Source organism: Nicrophorus vespilloides, unplaced genomic scaffold, assembly GCF_001412225.1.
Source record: "Nicrophorus vespilloides isolate i.1.1-1 unplaced genomic scaffold, Nicve_v1.0, whole genome shotgun sequence".
Lineage (NCBI taxonomy): Eukaryota > Metazoa > Arthropoda > Insecta > Coleoptera > Silphidae > Nicrophorus > Nicrophorus vespilloides.
Window position 1 is genome coordinate 88,592 of NW_017095521.1, and position 25,725 is coordinate 114,316.

Sequence of the window (25,725 nt, forward strand, 5' to 3'; positions counted from 1 at the left end):
CATTTTATAATTGTTACTAATGGAATATTAATAGAGGAGAAAACAAATTTTAAATGATTCCATTTCAAAAAAAATGTATTTTGTAAATACTTATTTTCAATTATTTATTGGGCTAAATTTAGTTTATCTATCAACTTATAAGAAGTAATGAAAATAATGGTATGTATCTGATAATTGATTTAAAGTTAAGCAATTTGCGGAGTGAAAAATTGTTGAATTGGTGATACAAAATATATACGCAAAGGAAAAAGAGACGTCCTAACAAATACATATAATTCTTATGTAAAGCAATAGTGTTACCTCGCATAGTCCGGATAATCGATTCCGTCAATATATCGTACTATTTGAAACCGGACTAATCGACAAACTACATACCTAAAAAAGAGGACGAACAGTGTAAACGAAATAAATAACTTGCATCATTGCTTATTTTATAATTGTTACTAATGGAATATTAATAAAGAAGAAAAACAAATTTTAAATGTTTCCATTTCAAAAAAAAAATGTATTTTTGTAAATACTTATTTTCAATTATTTATTGGGCTAAATTTAGTTTATCTATCAATTTATAAGAAGTAATGAAAACAATGTTGTCTATCTGATAATTGATTTAAAGTTAAGCAATTTGCGGTGTGAAAAATTGTTGAATTGGTGATACAAAAAATATACGCAAAAGAAAAAGAGACATCCTAACAAATACGTATAATTCTTATGTAAAACATTAGTGTTACCTCGCATAGTCCGAATAATCGATTCTGTCAATATACCGTACTATTTGAAACCGGACTAATCGAAGAACTACATACGTAAAAAGGAGGATTAATAACTATAATTTGTATATAAAACTATAGTTTGTTTTTAAATTTTCAAACCGGACTATGCGAGGTATTACTATATATATTAGTAGGAAAATCGGAAATGAAAATATAACTTTAAAAAAAATAGTTTTAATATACAGATTATTTCACAATTTTTTCTAGAAACTTATTAATTAATCCCGTTAAGCTTATTTAACATTTAAAATCTTTATCTAGAAACATTTATCAAAGTAAAATTTACTAATTTAAGCTAAGTTCTAAAGCGATGTACTTAAATGTTCCAATAAAAAATGTAATTAATTAATTATTTACAAAATATTACTTGAAAATATAGAAAATTCTCTATATTATACGAAAAAAAAACTGTTATAAAAAATATTATATAATAATTACATTTGAAACATTGTCGCAATTTGAACTAAATCTAAAAATTAAAATTTGACGCCCAACGTGGGGCGCTAATTTCGAATTTAAAATAGAATCTATGGTAAAAAATGATTTTGTTAGAAACATTTGTAATTAAAATATTGTCGTAGAATTAATTTTAAAATCAAAAACTTACATATTTATAATCAATTTTAAGACAACTGTGATTGCATTTTTTAGAAACTTCTTAATATGATGTAAAATGTGGCTAAAAATGTTAAAGTTGTTAAAATGTTGCTAAGTTATATTTATAGCCCAAATTTTATGTATTTTACTTGCCAATACTAGAGGATTCTAAATACAAATCTTGTGAAAATACAAATCTTGTTTATGATATGTCATAAAATACCAGATTTTTCTGAAGATTTTCAACTGAATGACTTTTCTATGGAATGGAACATTTGCAAATATTCTGTATTTGTTTTGCTTAAACATAATTTCTTTAAAAAATTGTTAGTTCATAGATTATATTGAAAATTTTCACTATAAAAATATAAAATTATTATTAACAATTAGTGAATGGAATCTAGTCGTTTTTATCATCAATATTATCTTTCTTATCATGAATATGAATCAATATTTGTATTACTAATTTCAATTAATGAAACATTGATACAAACTTAAATAACATCAAAAACGTCAAATTAATTTTACGTTGAAGGTACTATTATTATCTAATTAATTGCATTATATAGTAGACTTTCACTCGTACAGTGAAAATGAATATAAATTAAAATTACAAAAAAATATAAAATTGTTGAATTATTTGTTTTTAATGAAATATTGAAATTGAAATGTAAAATAATGTTATTATGTAAAAATGAATGCACTTCATATAAAAATATTAAATTCAGTTGTTTAATTAACCTAACCTACCACTATCGGTCAATTTGTTTTCAAAGTTTTGTACATTTTTCACATATGTAACCTGTCCTACGTACAAGAAGTGTCGGTAGATCTAGTATTAAATGATCTTAGTACAAATTTAAATCGTAACAAACAAAAAAAACGTTGAAATCTATTTCAAGTGCAAATTGTTGTGTTGTTGAAATGATGTCATTGCAATCAATCTTGAACGAACACATTTTTCCCAAGATAATCCATTATCAATGACTCGTAAATAATATTATGAGTTATTTTTGTTTATAATAATAATATTTACGAGCAACCAGACGACGTAAATAATTCGCACACTATATAGCTAAAAAGTTGAATGAAAACGCATTCAAAGAATATATGACTAAGCATGAAACCGATGATCGCAGATATTGTTTCGAGCATGAGCGAATAAAATAATGCATTTGCGTAGCAGGACGAGAGAAAAACAAGGATTGTTCTTTCGGAACCCTGGCAAAGTCACGTTTTTCCATCGCCGATGAATAAGCACGGTTTACTATTCAAAGGGAATCCCCGTCCGCCGCAGTTTCTATAATTAAACCGGAAAGAATTGCATTACGACCGTACATTTCTCTCTTTCTTTCGTTCTCCCCAAGGGAGAAAGAAACCGAATACATAATAAGAATATTGCACGTAATTCTCCAAGAAAAATCGTCTTTCAAAAGCAACGAAACTTCTGCAGCAAATTTAACAATTCTTTTACGAAGAATCCGTTAAAACAATTTTTTTTAAATTTGTACAATCTGTTAACAGAATCAATGGAATTCCGTTAGTTTAAGATGAAATCTGGGATTTGAAGAAACGTATTTTTTTTGTGTCCTTCCAATTAAAAAAAAAACTGAACAAATTTGCGCAATTAGCAGACGGCGTCATGGAATCGGAATTTATGTCGCGCTGTACTGAAAGTAATTAGAGAATAACTGACGTTCGCTCTACGGACGCGTATGCAGATGGTGGCACCAGGAAAAACAAATATATTTTTGCATCGCACGAATCCCTGGAGGAAAATCCGAAATGCATGGAAAATACATTAGTGGAATTGTATTTGCATTCGCAAATTTTTTTTTCTTCATTGGATCGAACATATTTCTACGTCCACCCTTTTGCTAATGGTTTAATTAAAAAAATGACTAGGATTTAATTTTTTTTTAAAAAGATTATCATGTATATGCATTATTTCGTAGTTTAGTTTGAAGTTTAAAAGTATTTATTAAGAGTAGATACATACATACATAGTGTTATTTTTTTAAGGGGTGGCGTACATGTATTATTTCGTATTTAATACTAATTATTTATACAAAATTAGATCTATGTAAAAATATGACACCTAACTTGATTTTTGACAGCTGTCACTCGCATAGAAATGACATATTTAAACAAATGCACAGATTTTCACAAAGTTTTTAGGTTAAATTTGATGTATTTTATGATTTGGATGTAAGGTAACTAAAGGATTTTGAAATAGTTTAACAAAATTACAAACTATTAAACAAAAAATTTAATTGTATTTGCATTCGAAAAATTTTTTTTCGCATTGTATCGATATTTCTACGTTCACCCTTTTGCAAATGGTTTAATTAAAAAAATAACTAGGATTAAAAAATTAACAAAAAAAATACATTTGTATTATTTCGTACTTAATACCAATTATTTGTACAAAAATATATAAAAAAAGACATCTAACTTGATTTTTGACAGCTGTCATAGAAATTAAATATACAAACAAATGCACAGGTTTTCACAAAGTTTACAGGTTAGATTCATAATTTGATTTATTTTATCATTTGTTTGGTAAGTTAAGGTAACTATAATATTTTGAAATAGTTTAACAGATTTACATACCTTTAAATAGAAAATTTAATTGTTGAAAAGTAATATTAACAAGAAATATGTAAATCCGAAATGCATGGAAAATACATAAGTGGAATTGTATTTGCATTCGCAATTTTGTTTTCTTCATTGTATTGAACATATTTCTACGTTCACCATCACAGATGTTCACAAAGTTTATAGGTTAGATTCATAATTTCATGTATTTTATGATTTGGTTGTTAGGTTAGTTTAGGTAACAAAAGTACTGACTCTCACAGCTATCACTTTCATAAAAATTAAGATAAATTATTTAAGGTAATTTTAGGTTTGATTGTCTGGGTAGGTTATTTTAGATATTCCATCATTCAAACAAAATCATTAGTATTTGATAATAATTTTATAAGTAAGTTGGGTTAGGTATTATGCTAGGTTATTTTAGGTTTGGTTGTTAGTTTACATTGTATTGTTTATTGAATGAATCAAATAAAATCATCCTAATACAAAGGTTATAGGTAATATTAGTAAGTTAGGTTAGTCAAATTATCTTAGGTTCAGTTCTTAGGTTACTTTTAAAAGAAGAATTCAAATAATTTGCTCAAAATTATAACTATGTATAAGAAATTCATTTAACTTATTTTTTGACAGCTGTTATTTGCGTAAAAATGATATATTTAAACAAATGCATAGATTTTCGTAAAGTTTATAGGTTAGATTAACAATTTGTTTTATTTTATAATTTGGTTGTTAGGTTAGTTTAGGTAACTAAAGTACTCGCAACTGTCACAACATAAAAATGGTGCGGTATTTTAGATATTCCATCAGTCAAATAAAAACATCTTAATACTATTTTTTTAAGTAAGATTAGTAGTTTTTTTAAGTAAGTTAGGTATTATGTTATTTTAGGTTTAGTTGTTAGTTTACATTGTATTAGGTATTTCATGAATCAAATGAAATAATCCTAATACAAAAGTTATAGATAAGATAACTAAGTTGACCTTAGGTTTAGTTAGTTAAATTATGTTAGGTTATTTTAGGTTCGGTTCTAAGATTAAGTTTAGAAGAAAAATAATTGTCTATATGTATTATTACGTAAATGATTCAAATTATTTGCTAAAAATGATATCTATTAGAAGAAATTTGACATTTAACTTATTTTTTGACAGCTGTCACTTGCGTAGAAATGGGATATGTAAACAAATACAAAAATATTCAGATAGTTTATAGCTTATATAAATAACTTGATGTTAGGTTAGGTAATTTATATTGTTCGTTTTGTATGTTTAACTCATTTCCTGTCAACTAATTAGCAAAATTTTGTTAAAGAAAAAAAAAATTAAAAAAATAAAATCAAATCTGGTTTAATTTTCTCTTAAATATTACAGCTCATGTTTTGTGCCTTTCTGATTTTTCGAAATGCCTCAAAATTTCCTACGTTAAGTGGAAATTTTGAAATGCAATTGCAAAGTTGTGTTTTTTTAATACAAAATACTAGAAGTAATACAGAAAGATGTATAGCTTAAAAAATGAATTGTTGTTAAAACAAAAGTATTTTCCATAATTTCAAAATTATGCTAACTATGTTATATAGTTAACATGTCAATGAAAACAATAAATAGAATATTGTTATTAGGAAATTACTAATAACTGTGTAAATAAGTATACTAATAGAGTGGAAATTGTAGTAATTAAATAATGAAACGATGTAATGAAACGCAACAAGTTGTGCAAATGTAAAAACATCACGTTTACAAGGAGTTTCGCAAATTTCTCTCAATATCGCGGCGATACTATACTAGACGATAATATCCGAAGTGGAGATAGAGAGACACAAACCATCATCGTCTCCTGAAAAGGCGTTCAAGTGTTCAACGTTAATCAATCTGCATTGTGCAAAAAGCTCCTTTGTTTTCCCATTAATATACGAGGATGCTTTATAAGCGTTCACCATAACTCTTTGTCCGCATTTGCATCAGCATTGTTTAAATCGATGTAGAACATTGCGTTGTACAAGGATGGGAATGGTGAGCTGCAGCAGCACGCTTCTCGAAGAGGCATCTCCTCTTTCAAATTGAATCATTGATTTATGTTACATCCTCCGAACATGACACCGATAGCTAAGATTATGTGTTAAGCTTCCACTTTAGATGGGCTTCAAAAGATATATGATACTACGGATCAAAAAGGTGAAATTCAGACAAAAATATCTTATTTGAAATAAGTAACAAAAATTTACATTAAAAAAAACAATTGTTGAAAATAAACAGTTTAAAAAATCCAATAAATGTTATTAAACTAGTTGCAACCTTGATTCACACAAATAACATAATACTTAAGTTACACGAAGACTCAAATAACACGGTAAGAAATTAGACTACACGGTACTTCAATTGCACGGATTCACTAAAAGTTACTCATAGAAAATGAAAACGCACCATGTTTCTGCACGGTTTTGAGAAGAACGAAACTAATTAACATTCTTATTCAAGATTATACCAGTTGTATGTCAACCACTTTTATGTTATTATTAAAATTATTCTATAATAAATAACATTTTTATGAAAGAATGTTATTAGATCTGAAACTGATTATGAAATTACTAATAAAATAGACAAGGCTTTCAAAATATATTGACTTTAGCTGTTCTACATGTCAAATATATGACTCATCTCATATACTAAGTGTCAAATATCCTTGCGCTGTGTTGATTGAAAAAGCTTTTAGCAGAATTGGACAAGAAACCTAATCCGATATTTGACAAGAAATTGAGATCAACCATTAACATTTTCAAAATTATTGTTCCATTTCGACCAAAGTCAACGTTTTTCATAGTTTTTGTTTTAAATTTGAAATCGAATTTCAGAAAAACTACATATGTTATGTTAATTAAATTATATTCACTATATTACTAAATGGAAAACCACAAAGTTCACGTTATTATATCAATATTCACGTTATTATATCAATATTTGTGTTTGACAATTCCATTTTGACCAAAAGCCCATCAGCCTAAAGTTTTTTTTCATTATTTATAGTTTTTTTTATATTTAAATTGAAATATAAATTGAAATTTGAAAGCGATTTATAGGGAAACTACATACGTCATGTTAATTAAATTTTATTCACTGGAAACTCAATGGAAAACTACAAATTTTACGTTTTACTATCTTCGCCAAAGGTCTATTTTTTATATCAATATTTATGTTCGACAATTCCATTTCCACCAACAAAATATCAAATTGTTTCTGCACAACTTTTATTTTTCATAGTTCTAACTACAAAATACATTTAAAAAATAATAATTTATACACAAATTTTCTTATTTTTTTTAACATTTATTGTATGTAACATAAGTATTAAAACAATAGAGTGAACTTTTTTTATGTCGTGTAATTTTATTCACAATCTGTTCATCAATGTAAACATTGAGTAAATTTAAGATCGCGGTTGACTGGATTAAATGGATAATCTGTCCAGGTGGATAGTTACTATTATGATGATTTGATTTTGTAATTTGTTGGTTGACTTCAGTAGTATACTCATACTCTGCCTTTCCACTATATCCTTTGACTGTGAATCTGCTGCTATCCTTAACACTGTCATTGTTCATCGACTTGGCCTCATTCATTTCACTGTCCATCTGTGATAAACGATGGCCCTATTGCTTCAAGCAGGGCTCACAAGGGCCTGACTTGACCAGGATTTGAACCTGCATCCACTTGCTCGTGTGTAGGGCTATCAGTATTAGTGAATGAGAAAGATGTTATTAATTAAGAATTATATTTTTATTATTCCAAATTTGAATTATTCCTTAGTTTTTGTTTGTTATATTATTACAAAACTATGTAATTACATAATATAAACTATACTTTGCAATTATTAAATATTAAAACATACATTTACTATTGATATTTATATATTTAAATAATTCATAAGCTACTTTTTTTATAACTCAAATTACTTCTATAATCATCAAATATATATGTTGTGATTCTGGTATATAAAATATAGATGATGAACTATATACAAAGGATAGAAATGTTATCCTGAAATCAGTGCAAATTGATACTGAAATAGATAATACTATGTAATTGGAAACAAACTGTTAAGTATCTGATAGCATTACAGGCCAAACACAAATGACCCAGCAGTAAACGCGTGGGTCGACTTAAACGTTTGAAACCGCCCTATTTACCATCAAGATTTTAATCACCAACAATACGTGCCGCAGGTGATTACCATCTCCGTGGCGCCACATCAGTTAATTACCAATTGGCCAATCACTGCACGCAGCATTAATTCATAAATCGCAATTAACTAATGACGTTAAATATTAACATAGCGATGATGAAAACGCGAAGTTCTCTAATAGACACACTTTCTGACACAGTTACGCAATTGTAAAAGCCCTTTCAGCACAAGATACAGGACTATATCTCTTCGCACCTATTGTTACAAAATTTCTAAGCATATTCATATACGAAACCGCAGACTGTTTGAAATTCGTTCCACGCTCTAATTGAAACCGCACAAAACCGCAAAACTATTTATCTCAGAAAGAAATTAAATAAACACCAAGTAAAATGTATTATAATAAAGATATCAACTAATTGAAATGTGTAAGATCCGTAATTGTAACGGAAAAGACCGGTTAATAAAACGCACCCACAGGCGTAGTTTTGGAATTTTATGGAGAGCAACTTAGGTGTGTTTAGAACTATCCTTGCTTTTCTTTCTGCAACATCCAAGTTGTTTTATTTTTTTACTTTTTCATACTTTTTTTTTGCTTGCCAAGGTAGTGCTGATATTTGCAAGCACAATAGAAAGCGCGTGTCATCATCATCATTATCATCAACAACAACAGAAACGTCGTCTCCACGTGAAATGTACAAAGTTTGAATTGCTCAGTTGGAAGTTTAAATTGACTAAAGTAATTTTATTTCTCACATGGTGAATATAAAAGGAAAAATGATCCAAAAACATGCAAAACTTAATTAATTATTAATACATTACAACAATATCTCGCATAGTTCGGCTTCAAACAGTGCGGATTTGCTTTAGAACGGTTTGAAAATTTCAAAGCAAACTAAATTATTTAATTGATTTTTTTATTTCTATGAGGTTTTTAAAGTTTTTGATTAGGTTGCGGAATATTAGCGAAACCAATTACCCGCACTATTCGAGGTTGCATTGTTGTACTTATTATGCTTTAAATGATGTTATGTCTCCTATTTAGAGAGAATTAATGGAATTTTTACTTTACATATTTCATATTGAAATTAATATTCGATTTAATAACGGATAATTGATAGTTAATATATTAATTAAAAACCTTGAATTAATTAGTAATTAGTTTCCTTACGTGATAGATCACTTCTTTTAACAATATATTACCGTTAAGTAACTTATAATTCCTCAGAAAAACTTGCAGAAAATTGAATTTATTTCATACTGATATTACCAAGAGTTAGAAAGTTTTGTTTTGAAGTACTAAAGAATAGTTGATAATATCAGGCAGTAAATATTTCCAGATATTTCACAAGTGTTTTTGATTATGTCTGTTGTAACGGAGTTTTTTTTTTAAATACTCACATATTTTAACGAAAAACTTAGTCGAAATCCAAAATTTTCTGATAATCTGATATTCTGCAGTTATTCAACAAATTTTCAGAAATTGAAATTAATAATTTTATTATAAATGAATTAAATAAATGTTGAAAACTAAACACAAAATTAGAAGTTTAGTTTTAACATAAAACAAATTTATAATTTAATATAATGGTGCATCCACACTATGTCTGATATACGACGCTTTTTTTTATATAATTTGACAACTGTTGAAAGGAATTTCACGTGTACCAACCATAAACTACCAAAAGTATCCAATATCATGTGGTTATGGAAGTAAAATACAAAAGAATTAATACAAAATAAAAATTTTCACAATTTTTTTCATTTTAAATATTGAAAAAATCTTTGTTCTTACGATATTATTCATATATTAATAATAATCATTGTTCATTATTACACTTATTTGTATATTTGTTAAGCTTCATTATGCAAGCAAACTTGAACCTAATACAGGAATGGCTACAGAAGTGGAGAATGAAGGTCAATGAAACGAAATCAGTACATGTCACCTTCACCATGAGAAAGGACTCCTGCCCACTAGTGACGCTTAACGGAAAAATAAAACCGGCGGCTAATAAAGTTAAATATATGGGTATACATCTGGATAGAAAGATCACATCCAAGCAAAAAGAGAACAACTCGCAATTAAAATTGGCGGGAAGACTCGCCAATTTCGAAATAAAACAAGTTGCTGATGTATAAAGTAATTTTAAAACCTGTCTGGACATAAAGAGTCCCCAGTCAGCAGCAGATCTAATATTGCGACCATACAAAGATTCCAGTCTAAGAAGGATCATTGGTGCTCCATGGTATATTACGAACAGGAGAATTCATGAGGACCTTAAATGGAAACAGTAGAGGAAACAATTACAAAAAACAGTAGCCGATACAAAAATAGACTAGACAGACATCCAAATGTACTAGCTGTCAATCTTCTGGACAATAGCCTAACAACACAGCGACTGAAGCGACACAAGCCACTAGATCTACACTTGATATTCAACAAATAACCAATAAGCAAATTTTTAAATTTTCATATATAATTAAATATATTTATACGTTTTAAAGCATATTACAATTATATAACAATAAATTAATTACAGATTAATTACATGAAACAATTACAAAAAAATATATATTTTCTCTTCAAATGTTCAATAATTTCTTCACAATTGAAAAAATAACTGTAAAAATACACACGCTCAAACAGTTATTGTTTTCAAATCGTTTATATAGAAAATTGCATATAATTTCAATAAACACATCATCAATTTTCATTAAATCACGAAATTATTGTTAAACGCAATTCGCAAATCAATAATTCATGAAGCTGATCTCAAAGAATGATTTACATGATCGTTACGAAATGAACGCTTGCAATTAATCGCACGTAATTCCTCTCAAATCTATGTATATTTTTTTTGTATTTTTATTATTATTATTCCTCTTCGTGTGTTTACATTGATTTAAACTAACTCAAACAGCGAAAAGTGATTGCCACCAGTTACGAACCAAGACGATCAATTAGCTAAATTGAACGGTTGCATCATAGCATTTCGCTGATTATTTCGAGCGTGCTGCATCGCAAATATCATGTAAACTTGACCCAAATGCAAAGCAAACAGAAAAAATAAACATGTAGGAATACATAAGGAAAAAGCGCATCTGCCTGAAGATTTCGCAACGCGAGTGTTGTTTTAATTTGCGAGACACGATTGTATGTGAAATGTAACAAGATTTATTCTCGGTTTATAATAAAAGTTTTTTTTTTTCAATTCTTGGATGCGATCGTTTCCTGCTTTTGGGATTTCTTCCGTGACCGTTGCCTTCTTATTTCCATTTTGCGGAGTGGAGGAAATAAAGCTAATGTTGGGGGGATGGAAATAGAATAAAAATGAAGAAGATGAAGTGAGGGGTGGATGAGGAAATGAACGAGGGTGGAAAATATGATGCGAGGGTTTGATGGAACTCGAAGCGGTTGGATGGATGGATGGTGTCGGTTCGCTACTTTGTATCAACAGGATTAATTCGCGGAGCGCAATTAAAATTAACAAAGCGGTTGAGTCCTCTTTGTCTAGGACAAACGGGGAGAGGAGGAAAAAGAACGAAGAGAAAGGGGATGTATGTGCACGTGGATGGTACAAAAAAAATAGGGCAGAAAGCAACAGTGGAGGGAAAATACATATATACACACAGAGAAAGACACTAGTGTATGTATATGTAGTCTGTAATGAAATTTTCAAAGCCGCAAAGGCATTAGACCTTACACGAAAATCCATACATAATTAACATGGGAATCGTCTCTTTTTTTTTCAATTTTATTATTATAAAAACCCTTTGCTCGTCATTCCGGTCTCGGTTGCGGCGCGCTGCGGTTCGACGGGAATTCCTCTTCATCCCTTGTACCAACGCGTCCGTCAGTGTAGTGTTTCTTGTGACAAAAAGCATCTCAAAACCGCACAATGCGAAGCCGTAAGTAAATTCGCAATTCAATTGTGTTTATTTCCAAAAAATTTAATCGTCAAAAGTTTGAACAGTTTTAAGTATTATACAGAAAAATCTCCAATTAATCGTTTTTTAAGCAAAAGATTAATTAATACTAATAATAAATGAACTAGTAATAATGAATCAATTGGATTAATTTCCAAAAGTTTATTTAGTAATTTGTTTTTTTTATCAACCTTTTATTATTAACTACGCCGGAGTTAAAAATACACACATTTTCTAAGAATTGATACCACATCTATATTTTCTTTTCTCCCATCTATGATACTTAACGTAATCTATTCCCAAAGTGTTTACTAAATGCCGGTGCAATATTGTGTTGACTGCAGCACAAAGAAGTTGTTTTTGTGCATGTTCGTTATTGCTCTGCCTTGTTGTTGTAATGCAGACGATGCTAATACCTCTACTTACGCTTATATAGAGTGCAATGATGACAATTCTGTTTCAGATTGTAATCAAAAATCAATAGTAAACATGAAATAGTATTTTCTTGCAGTAATACAATCATGTATGCACTCCGTCTGGCAGTAAGATATGTAGTGTATAAAATACACCGCGCGAGTAGTAAATAGAAATTTTAGTGCGCGAGTAGTTAAATAATCGTAAAAATAAGAAAAGTTTAAACAGTTTTAAGTATTAAGCAGAAATATCTCCAATTAATGGCAAAAAATTAATTAATACTAATAAATAGTATTAATGAAGCGTATTCTCTAAAGTCCACTAATTAAAAAAAAAAACTAAATTTGAATTGAGCAAAATAAACTTAAATTCTAATAAAAATAGTATTTATGAGCGTTTTCTGTTTATTACTTTAAAGTCCTCGATTAGTACGGTTTCAATTGTGTCCTCGATTAGTCTGGTCCGGTGTGCGGTATTTTATGTTGTATTACATAATATCAAAAGAAAATATTTTAAATTATATAAAATGAATAAATACTTCAAAAAGTTTACTAATTGTTATTACATTACTTACGTATAATGAAAAACTAGTTTTGTGCATTGTTTTAATATTTAATTTGATCGACTTAATATGTATAAATAAAAAAAAATCTCCATAAGGATAAATTTGTTATTTTTTTATATTTGTAAAATTACACTAATTTCAAGTAACTTCCAACAATAGTTAACTAAATTAGAAATTTGTGAAAACTACATTTATTTGTGAAATCATAGACAGAAAAAGTTTAGATCAAAATCATTATATTTTTAAATTGTAGAAAAATACATTAATTTGAAAGATTTTTTTTAATAAATTTCTACATTTCTTATGAAATTAAATTAATTATTTCCATTATTAACAATTTAGTAAGAAAAGTAATAGATTGATATTTTCAATATTTCACTACAATACAAAAGAAATCATTTCCAATACATTTTCAAACTATTAGGAAGGAATTATGAAGAAATCTATGAAATTAGATAATTCATTTATTAAACTTTCTTTAATAGTGAATAAATAACATAAACTTTTTAGGAATTAATCAAATTTATTCAAGTATTTTCACAAAACTTTGGTATATTTCTAACAATTATTTAATTAGTGAAACCTGAAATAATTGTAATGTATTCTCGATATTTTAAATATTCTGAGTAAAAAAATCTGTTTTATTTTCTGCAGAACAAAAAACAGAAGATTTGTAATATTTTCTATTTGAAAACTTGAATATGTAATACATTTCGTATTTCAAACAACAAATTTCGTTTTTAAAGTGTATAAAATTACGAGATTTTAACAGGAAAATCAGTTTTAATTCAATTACAGCTAAATTAAATTTTCAGTTGCATCACATACGGCTGGTTGTTTGGGTGAAATCAGTTTACAGAGCTTTTATAAATGTGCGGTCATTTCTTATTTATTTTAACCTGACGCCGCGCCGCGCGATTTGCGTAACCGGAAACTATTATTAATGAGCAGCCGTGAATTATTAAGCAATTTAACCGGGCAGAGACAAATTGCAATTTCCGATCATTAATAATCCAAAATTCGCGAACGATCAACAATACAACAGCGAGCGAACAAAACGAAAACCCTAAACGTCCACCGACATCATCAGCGAAAATCACAATTCATTTCAAATTCGTTTTGTCTCCACCCAACAGTTACTTAAATTTACAATCTTGATGCGACTATCACTGAGGTAGACAACAACAATTACGTAAAGTATTTTATGATTCGAAAGAAAACAGGTAATAAATCGTATTACGAAAAAACCCGCTTTATTATTCAAATTTATTTCGTTACAAAATTCGTCACACGCATTGCCATTGCACCAATCCACGAGTTTACTGACCTTAGGTAATGATCATAATGTAATTAAACACTCGAAATTGATATAAGCGTGATTATTCGTTTAATTATCAAAGTAGGTTAATTGAAATTGAATGTTAAAGCTTATGTTAATCTATAATTACTATTACAAATGTTCTGTTGTTTCGCTCAGATTATTGCTTTTGTTCCAATGCGTGTCTGGAGTTGAGGTGGGAGAATGTTATAATTGACTATTGACTATAACGCCTACATTATTATTGTTTGCCACCAGTTGGCCTTGAAATAAAAAAACAGTAAACGTTGTTTTCTTAATGAAATCATAATCTTTGCTTGTTTTCTCAATGCTTTATTGAAACTCTGAAACAGTGTTCCTCAGCCTTTTTACACCGACTAAAATATTTTGTTGTAGTTAACAGTAGAAAATTGTCTAAACCTTTGATTCTCAACGTTTTTGTCGATATATTTGTTTGTTGACATTTTGACGCAAGGTGACAGCTGTCAAAAAAAAATTTGTCATATTTGTCCATGTGGAAAATTTTCATTTCTATAAAATTTCTATGAATTATGTAATATATTAATTATGTATTTGTAATGCTGCATCCGCAAAACAAGTTTTTCGAACGGATCAACTGTAGATATGACAGTTACATTTGACAGTTGACAGTTTCAACACCTGTTCTTTGCCTCATATGGGACATACAAATTTTCAGTAATACCAACTACTAATTTAATGAATACATAACAACCATACATCGATAAAGGCTATAGACCAAATATATACGAATTTATTTTGTGAATAGAACTAAAAAAATATCTAATTATATAAGAATGTGTGTAATGGGTTAAAATAACTCTGTTAAGTTATTCTTCATGTCTTCAAGGATAATAAATTCCTAAATATTTCTGATTCTATAAATTTGTACTAAATTAGAATAATTAGAATAATCTTAAGAAATTATAAAGATTTCAAGGATAATGACTTCCTAAAAAAATACTTATACCATAAATTTGTGTAAAATAATATGGTTATATTTTTACAGTAGAGAAAATCCATTGATTTGGTAGTAATAAAATGCATTTCCTGGATCCAAACAAATAAAAAAAAACAAAGTGTCAAACACATGTCAAATTGACGTACGAACAAACCCGTTCGAAGGTTGTCCCAACAATCGTATCGTCATTACCAACTTGTTCGAATTGATGATGAATCCAGTCAATGAATTTCGGCTTTTGTGATGCAACGTACAAAATAAAAATACATATTCGACTCGATTCTAATGCACACCACAACACATCGACCTTTCCCAGAAAATCACAATTAAGCACTTAAAATCACTGCGCTTAATGCAGATTATTAGATTTAAATTCGTTAAAATGCCAACATATAAAAATAAATATTATGAAAGATGGAAGAAAAAACAACCTTTAACACTCATTTGTTTTCTGTTCCTCCGGATTACACCCGTTGTTCTCCATTGAGCTCGAACAAAGGCGAACTCGTGATAGGTCAATTTGCGAGATAAAACCGAAAATCATATTGTCACGTTTGTTTATGGCTAACAAGGATTCGTAATTAACAAATTATAGGATGATTTTTTTTGTTACTCTTTAGATTCGCTTTTGCTCATTCTGCAGCTTGTCAAAATATAATGATTTGTTGCTGTTATCTGGAGCTGAAATGGTTTTGCTCTTTAATCGATTATTTATTATTTTCTCACTTTGCCTTGGATGTCAGCATTACTGCATTATCTCCGGGTATTGGAATAATAAATTCACTCATTTACATCAAAGATATACGGATCGGATTACGTTTCGACATCAACACAGTTAAACACTCTATAAGCTATTTGTCATGTTCGTCTTGCTTTTAGCTATAAAGTCAACACTTTAACACATGTCTTCAATTAAAAAATCTTGAAACAAAATTACCAAAATTTATTAAATTATTAAGATAACCTTAAGATTTTTTTTGGACAAGAGATTTTTCATTTTTCAATCTATGTATTCCAATATAGGACCACGAAAAATGTTTAATGGATCGCAAAATGACAGCTGTAACTTTAAGTCAAAACGTCAAAAATTATATTTTGACATATATAACGACTAAATTAATGATTTTTTTTCTAAATACCCAAATCCAATATATTTCTATTAGTTTCTATATTTTATTGATCAATAAATATTACTCCCACTAATATACAATATTTTGTATAAATCCAAGTTTACTTGATGTCATAGGATACTTTTATCCTTGAAATTTAAATACAAATTAGAACCTTCATAAAAAACTAATTCTAATGTCACCTGAGCAGCAGTAAGCAATAACATGAATCAAAATATTATTTACTTTTCTTTTCTCTGTATTTGAATAAATCATAAAATCAAATTTCCCCAATATACAAAAACAACTTGATTAATGATATCTACAATTGACGTAGTTACAAAGAAACAATATTCTTTCTACAAAATTTTAACCGCAAATGAATTCACAAAATATCCAAATTAAATTGATTATATAATATAAAAAAAATATATGTGAGTTTTATAACAAATTAAATGGACGTTCAATAATGTGTAATGAATATTTAGCAAAGCGCGAATCAATAAAGTATTCGAAGCGCAAATCTCGCTGGGATTTCGCTAAATGTACACGGACAATCCACACCGAATCCGATAATATTATATAATATCATCGACACACAAACGCTGTTTGAATAGTTTTAATGTGATTAATATTATAGCGTGGCATAATTCCAGCTGCAATGTACTTTTTTTTATAATTTTCCGTTCCGTTTCGCTCGGATTTAATGCAATGTTCAATATGCGAATTACTGTATTATTAATATTAATATATTAATAGGATTATAACTGTAAATGCAGGAGATATGCATGGATACAGTAATACCTCGCATAGTACGGTTTTGATCATTTTTCAAAATTTCTGGAAAACTTTTTTTTTCCTATATACAATCAAGTCTCCTTTTGGGCGGTTTTAAAGTTCTCGATTAGTCCGGTTTCATAGAGGAAATCGCACTATGCGAGGTATTGTTGTATTTCAAACTACATCTGACAAAAACGAAGTTGAAGAAGAAAGCGAAGACAAAAGATGCACATTGAATATTTGAATTACTATTATATTAATGCATTATCAGGATTATAACCAGAAAGGAGGAGATAGGCACGAGTACAGCAATACCTGGCATAGTACGGTTTTTCCCTATATACAATCAAGTCTCCTTTTGGGCGTTTTTAAAGTCCTAGATTAGTCCGGTTGCATGGAGGAAATCGCACTATGCGAGGTATTGTTGTATTTCAAACTACATCTGACAAAAACGAAGTTGAAGAAAAAAACGAAGGCAGAAGATGCACATTGAATATTTGAATTACTGTTATATTAATACATTATCAGGATTATAAGCAGAATGGAGGAGATAGGCACGAGTACAGCAATATCTTGCATAGTACGGTTTTGATCATTTTGGATTTTTTAACATTTCAAAAGAAAATCTTTTTTCCACTATATACATCCAAGTTTCTTTTTGTGTAGTTTTAAAGTCGGCGATTAGTCCGGTTTCCAACGGACCGAAATATGTGCAGAATCGCACTATGTGAGGTATTGTTGTATTTCAAACTGCAGACGAAATAAAAGAGAGCATCCGTCGCGTGGAATACTAAATATAAAGTCGGTGGTCGACGTGGAACAGACAGGACGAGGTCCTTGGAACTAATCTAATAAAGTCTTGTTATCTGCTTGTACATTGTGTATACGAGACAATCCGAGCAGAAATAAAAAAAAATGTTTTTGAGGAAAAACGAAATGAAAAAAAGAAAGCACATACGAAATTGAAGTAAAGGAAAGAGGACAAAGCGAAGACCGGAGGAGACGGAAACAAAGACGAACGGAAGGGAACGAGAGCGTAATTAGTTCGTAGTATTGGAATCGAAGTAAGTCCGGTCACCCTCTCTCTTCCCTCTCGCAAATCCGCATTTGCAAATCAATTGAATTGATTCCGAGTTGCGAATCCGAAAGGGACGCGTTCGGACCTTCAGGAAATTAAGGCGCGGTCCGATGATTGCATAACCGTTCATCATGATTTAAGTTTACATCTTCTCTTAATTAGTATGTCTTCAAGGAACTGTTAACATTTTGATACAACTAATACAACTAGAAAAAAAAAGGATAAAGCAAAGACAAAAGAAGAAATAAGTTAGTACAACCATACCAAGTCTGATTTAATTAAAGATACAAAAACGAAGCTGAAGAAAAAAGAGGACTAAGCGAAGATAAAATATAAGTTCATTAACATTTTGGTAGAACCATACTAAGTATGATTTAAGTAAAGATACACAAAGGAAATAGAAGAAAAGAAAAGAGGATAAAACGAAGACTTAAGTTGACTTGTAACTACATCTGATTTATGTAAATAGACAAAAACGAAGTTGAAGTAGAAAAAAGATAAAGCGAATACAAAAGATGAGTTCTTTAAAATTTTGGTGTAATTATAATAAGTTTGATTTAAGTAAAGATACTAAAACAAAATTGAAAGAAAGGAAAGATGATAAAACGAAGACTTAAGTTGTGTTTTTCGACATCTTACTATAACTATACTACATCTGATTTACGTAAATAGACAAAAAGACAAGTTGAAGAAGAAAGTGCACAAAGCGAAGACAATATATGAGTTCATTAACATTTTGATATAACCATACTTAGTCTGATTTAAGTAAAGATACAAAAACGAAATTGAAGAAAAGGAATGAGGACAAAACGAAGACTTAAGTTGTGTTTATTGTCATTTTGTTACAAGTAAACGACACCAGATTGATGAAAGTAGACAAAAACGAAGTTGAAGTAGGAAAAGGATTTAGCGACGACAAAAGATGAGTTTTTTTACATTTTGGTGTAACCATACTAAGTCTGATTAAAGTAAAGATACAAAAACGAAATTGAAAAAAGGAACGAGGAAAAAATGAAAACTTAAGTTGTGTTTGTTGACATTTTGCTACAAGTAAACTACATCTAATTTATGTAAATAGACAAAAGCGAAGTTGAAGAAGAAAGTGGACTAAGCGAAGACAAAATATGAGTTCATTAACATTTTGGTACAACCATACTGATTTAAGTAAAGATACAAAAATTAAATTGAAATAAAAAAAAGGATAAAACAAAGACTTAAGTCATGTTTTTTGACATTATTCTACATTAAGTCGAGTTTAAATTTTCAAAATATTCTTCCTTCAATCACTTTTTACACTAATTAAATAAAAATAGTTCAGATTTTCTCTTTCTATTTTCATCTTTGAAATTTCTCAACACGTATATATTCAAAAGTTTCTAATATCATTTAGAAATATAGTAGAGAATTTGGAATGGATTGTATAAAAATATATTTTTTTTTTTTTAATTTTGTTAATTCTGTCATTTTTCTATGTGACACATGATAAAATATTTTGAAATATAATGAACTTATTTCGTGACTAGTCTCGACTTTAGTTAAAAATTTTAATTAACTCCAATCTAATTAAAAACTTCCATCAGTATTTCTGTATAGAACACAATTACTTTTTTTTATACATAATGAATGTATTTAATAAACAGCGCTACAAAACAAATTAATAACTCATACATTTTTTATACCATTTTTTCAAATTTAATTTTATTTCTCAAATACATTTTTCTTTATATTTACCACCCTTTTTTCGGTACTTATCAACCAAAAGTAACTGTATTTCATAATAAATTGAAAATGAAAGGTATATCAAATTCACTTTTTATTTACTCAATTTACGTTTAAATTACTATCAATGTAATTAAGGAATGCAATTAAAATTTGTAACAAAAAAAAGTATACAAGTGAAAGTATTCAATACGCAAAATATTACAATCTAAAAAAAAATATCTGTCATAAATTCTACAAACTGGAATATATTTGAATAAATAATGAGAAAACACAATGATTAGAACATCTCCAACAAGCAATTTCTCACAGTATATTATTTCAAAACAATTATTTCATCCGTTGCCAAAATTAATGACATACTTTAATTCGGTCAAATTTAATTGTAATCTTTGTTATGCAACTATTAACACAATTTAAATAATTGTGTCAACTTTATATAAAAAAGTAATTTTTTTTTTAAATTTTCATATCTCTGTTTGTAAAAGAAAACTATCACATGGGAATGATGTAACAAAGTAACATAGTTATAAACTTTAATTAACTCCTATTATTTGTATATTTTATCGTGGAATGTCCATAAAACCGTAACAAATTGTTTATATAAATTAAAAAAAAAACAAACAATTAGTCTTAATTAATCGTACGTGTTTATTTACGCGTTAATTTATCTAACCGCATAAAAAACAACTTCATTGTGTTTGTTTGTAATATAAATAATTCACATTTTCGTAATTGTTTTCATGAATGAATTTCGATGAATTTTGACCTCCCGCATATCTATGAATTGTAACCTTACGCACAATACCATGAAGGTTCACAAAGTAAAACGTTTGTTGTAAGAAATGTTACGAAATTTCATTTTCTATGGGTGAACACACAATAATAAATAAATTCGTTTGCAATCATGCGAAGGAGTAGCGTTACGAAAATCACGACTTCTGCTTTTGTTTCTGTATCTTCTTTTGTTTTTGGGTAATGGGTTCTCCTCTTCTTTATCGAATCGAAGAGAGTTGCTTCCGGTTATTGGCAATTCGCAGTTATTGCTCGTAGATACTTTACTTCCACTCCAATTGCAGTGCCGACTCTTCCGTGCAAGATGCGTGCTTTTCGTTCTGATTTCATGAATACATAATAAATGGCATTGCGGATCGATATGCTCTGACTGTTCCTGCATAGTCAATTCATGCAAATTACGATTTCAAAGGTTATAGACTCTCTTCCAACTATAATATATATTTGCAAAATGTTTTGTTATAACAATTAATAAAATTAGAAATATACAAGTTCCAATGCTAAAATATGATTATGATACCAAATAATCATTGTAAAATTACATAACTTTTACATTTTACAACTAAATTGCATGATAAGTGATAAATACCAAATCGAATTACAAGTGATGAAAAATTGAAGACGAATCCTATATTTTATATCAATTTTTATGTTTAAAAAAAAATATAAATGCTTAAAAAGTCAAGGTGTAAAATTACGATTTTACTTTTTAAATAAATCATTGTTTCTGATGGAGAATGAGGTAATTTTTGATTTCATGGTGAATTTATTTGACATTTCAAATTTCTAATGGAATTATAAACAATTAAATTAAATTGTTACTTTTAGTTACGAAATAATTATTATTTAAATGTTTTTGAAAAACGTTGTTTATTTTCAAATATAAGAAAAATAATATTAAACAAAATACTCTAAATCTTTAATAATTTTATGTATTTTTATTTTATAAGAGTTTTGTCCTAATTTTAAAAAACTTGCTATAATCAAATATGTTGTTTTAGAGCAGTGATTCTCAACATTTCTTTTGTCGCGACACACTTTCAACGATTTCAAAATTTGACGGTACACAAAGAAAAAGATAAGTTTAAAAGTTGTTTATATTACACTATACATTTCTAAAATTTGGCGACACACTTTAAACACAAAAGTGTCGCGGGACAGTGGTTGAGAATCACTGTTTTAGAGTATATTTAGTTATGATATGTATTAAGGATACTTTTTGTATAAGGACTTAACTTGAAGTGCTAATAATGGTTTATGTTTTCTATGGAATCCATATTATGGATTTGGTAAAGGCAGTTTAAGGTTATGTTAAAGCCTACTATAGTTACTATGGATAATTTATGGTTGCTATGGATGTTAAACTTTTGTTTGTTATGGTTACTAATAGTTGCTGCGATCAACTTGACAATTTCTATGAAAATGTAACCTAGTTCCTAAAGATATTCATATTTTTGTAATTATCCTTATTGTTTCTTGCTACATTATGATAGTATAGAACTTTTCGAAAAATTACATCAATTTCTAAAGGCTTTATCATTTGCTGTAAATGTCCTCATTGTTTGTTAATATAATATGATAATTTGTAAGGACTCTCTTGCAAAGCTTCCTTCATGGTAAAATCTTTAAATAAGTGCTTTAAATATCCTCACTATATTTTGATAATGTATAAGGACTGTTTTGCAACATTATCCTGATTCCTAAGTGGTATAATCCTTCACTCCTTTTTTTTATTGCTTCATTTTTTGTTGCTTCAGTCTATCTTCATACATCTAAAACTAAAATACTATTTATTTCATTCTACCACAAAGAATGTGAATAAAAATTCCTTAGAACAATAAATCTCAGATGAATATTAGTTCGTGATATTTATCACGTGCAAAGCAATTTAGTAATAACGTGTAATTACTATAATTCCATATATGTTATTCAATCAAATGCGTACAATTAACATCTAAGATATTAAACAAAACGTTGTGATTATCTATTAATAAACTATCTCGTGTAACATCATTTTTAATTTCCTCGCATCGCAATTATCGTGGCTGCACAATTGTATAAATTACGTAGCTTTAATTAGTCAACAACAGAAACGAAACAATTTTTTCCCATCTCGTGGGAGCATCAACTTGAAATTGATTTTTTTACGTTTTTTTCATAACTTCACATGCAATTTCCTTGCAAGGGGTGACTCGCCAATAAAAAAAATTTTCGAGGAGAGTAAAAAAATATTAGCACCCTTCGTTTGAAAGCGTCTACGTGTTGCGTCTTGAGAGTGTCGACACGTAGAATGTACGTGCAATATCTCGTAATGCCCCAAGTGCCAGAAGAAAGCTCTCCGAACAAATAACACGGACCTAAGAATATACCCCACAATTGGAAGCCTAAAGTTATCGAATTGGAGAGGGCGCAAAAACTTGAGCACATATCACGTTCGCACAAAACTTTCAACACAATCTATGTAAACGCTGGACAAACATTTATTCTGGTTTTACTTGTTGACGGAGGTTAATGAAGAAGTCTAAATTAACCTCAGGTTAGTAAATTTTGGTCGACGACCTATGCAAACGAGGGACATTTGCATTCGCTTCGTCTTCTCGTTATTTTTCTTTTACTTTCTGCGTTTTGGTTTTCGGAAGTTGAAGGTGAAACGCGACTCGGTTTATGGCAAATTAGTTCTTAATGTCTGCGGACTAATGTTACTGCCGTGTCTTCGCTCTAATGAAATGATTAAAGTTGGGAGTGCAAGCGAGCAAAGCAATGGCATTACTTGTCTTGGAAGATGGGTTTCTCTAATATCTACGCAAATGTTACCAGTCGCAGTTAACGCAAGTGCCACTTATACACCAAATTTCTAGTGCATACCTCGATATACCTTTCCAGAAACATACCAAAATACACACCTAAAATTTAATATTTTTAATTATTTCATATCTTTTCAATTGTAATACTTACGATAAAATAATCAAGATATGTTTATGTCTCTAAACTAACATTTTATAATTGCAATCAATGGTTTCTTTAATTTCATTAATTAATTTGCGGACGAACGGCGGATATATTCGCCATATTCTTTACACACAATGTAAGGCCAACTGTAGTGGTTTCTTTAATTTAATTAATAAATTTAAACTTTGCGGATGAACTGCGGATATATCCGCCATATCCTTTATACAGTCGCCTATGCAAGGCCAACTATAGTTGGTGAAAAAATAACAGTTAAAAATGTGACCATGAAGAATCGCCTTCCGCAAAGGTTTATTTTGTGATGAGATTTCTAAAATAAATGAGTAATTTATTTGGAGACAAATCCGCTAAACAGTTTTGTGTGCGGGTGTGTAATTAAATCGAGGCAAGTAATTACATGCAAAGAGCAATTTTCGTAGCCTCTAATGAAGATACCGCGATTTAATTGCAGAAGACACGTTATATAATAAATAATATAGATTTAAATTTTACGAGACACCGAGCAAATGGAAATAATGGCGCGGCATCAATTAAAGTGCGCCGCGTCGAGCACTTTCTTCCATCATTAAGCATTAAAGTGTGCAGTAATAGGGATTAAGCAGGTCGTCGTCGCGTTTCTCCGGATAGCACACGGTTAGATGGGCACAAGACTAGTCGTGTTAGAAAATAGGAGGATGGGTTGGGTTTTCAGAGTGCCGGAAAACGTAAACATTTACGGGCCACGCAATTACTTCTCCTCCGAAGGATCCCGCTTCTCCTTCGGGAAGGCCGGAATCCTTCGGATTAGGCGGGAAACACACTACCACGCATGAATCCCATGTTGCTTGCTTACTTGCTTGCTCGGTCTCTCGTTCTCCCCAACCTCTGCAAATTCAGCAAAACCGGTATCGATTCACTACAACAAGACCCGGGCGCAAAAAAAAACACACGACAGAGCACGGCATTCCTCTTATACTTGTTGATGTTATTACTTTACAATCTCGTTTAGCCGTGGATGAAAAAAAATTGTCGTAACTTGATTGTCGCTTCGAAATGGTGGATTTAAACGTACGGATCGGATTCAGCTACAAGTTTTACTGGCTGTAAACCAAAGACCTCTAAAGTGAAAAGTTATAGTATTTCATGAATTTATTTATAAAACACCTTATTTAGATGATATTTATACGTATAAATGTTGTGAAAACTGAATCAAACTGAAAAATATAGTTGTAAAACGTTTCATTCATCTAATATCTACAATCCTGAAGCAAATACTGAATTAACATATTCATTTCCAATTTTTATGAAAGCTGCTGAATTATTATGAAAAAGTAAATATGAAAGACAACTATCATCTGAAATGTATAATAATGAAGCAAATAATCTATTACTTTTATTAGTTCTAAATATTGTGAATTCTGAAATAAACTGAAGAAAATAGTCGTGAAAGGCATCATTAATCTACAATCTAATGTATTTACTTATTCACTTCCAATTTTTATGAAAGCTGCTGAATTATTATAAAAAAGTAAATATAAAAAACTACTATCATCTGAAATCTATATCTCTGAAGCAAATAATCCATTAACTTAATTTCAGAATTCACAAAATTTAGAAAATAAAAATTATGAATTCTGAAATAAACTGAAAGAATTAGTTGTGAAACGCATCATTCATCTACAATCTAATGTATTTACTTCTTCATTTCCAATTTTTATGAAAGATGTTGAATTATTATGAAAAAGTAAATTTGAAGGACTACTATCATCTGAAATCTATACCACTGAAGCAAATAATCCATTAATTTTGTTAGTTCTAAATTCTGAAATAAACTGAAAAAAATAGTCCTGGAACGCATCATTCATCTAAAATATTAATGTATTTACTTCTTCATTTCCAATTTTTATGAAAGCTGCTGAATTATTATGAAAAGTATGATATACTACTATGA

The 25,725-nt window shown here is 29.1% G+C and overlaps 2 protein-coding genes across 3 annotated transcripts in view; one reads left to right on the plus strand and one right to left on the minus strand.

Annotated features, from left to right (window-relative positions):
• LOC108567858 overlaps window positions 1-25,725 on the plus strand; it is an 81,775-nt gene that overhangs the window by 31,832 nt on the left and 24,218 nt on the right. The window contains exon 1 of one of the 2 annotated variants that reach the window (XM_017928699.1): window positions 11,943-12,053. The exons of the other annotated variant lie outside the window; for it this stretch is intronic. Coding sequence (XP_017784188.1) covers window positions 12,044-12,053 — 10 coding nt within the window. The 5' untranslated portion in view covers window positions 11,943-12,043. Of the gene's footprint in view, window positions 1-11,942; window positions 12,054-25,725 lie in introns of those variants that run through there. 2 annotated transcript variants of the gene reach the window in all.
• LOC108567734 (pollen-specific leucine-rich repeat extensin-like protein 2) overlaps window positions 1-25,725 on the minus strand; it is a 40,883-nt gene that overhangs the window by 11,190 nt on the left and 3,968 nt on the right. The gene's annotated exons all lie outside the window — the stretch shown is intronic.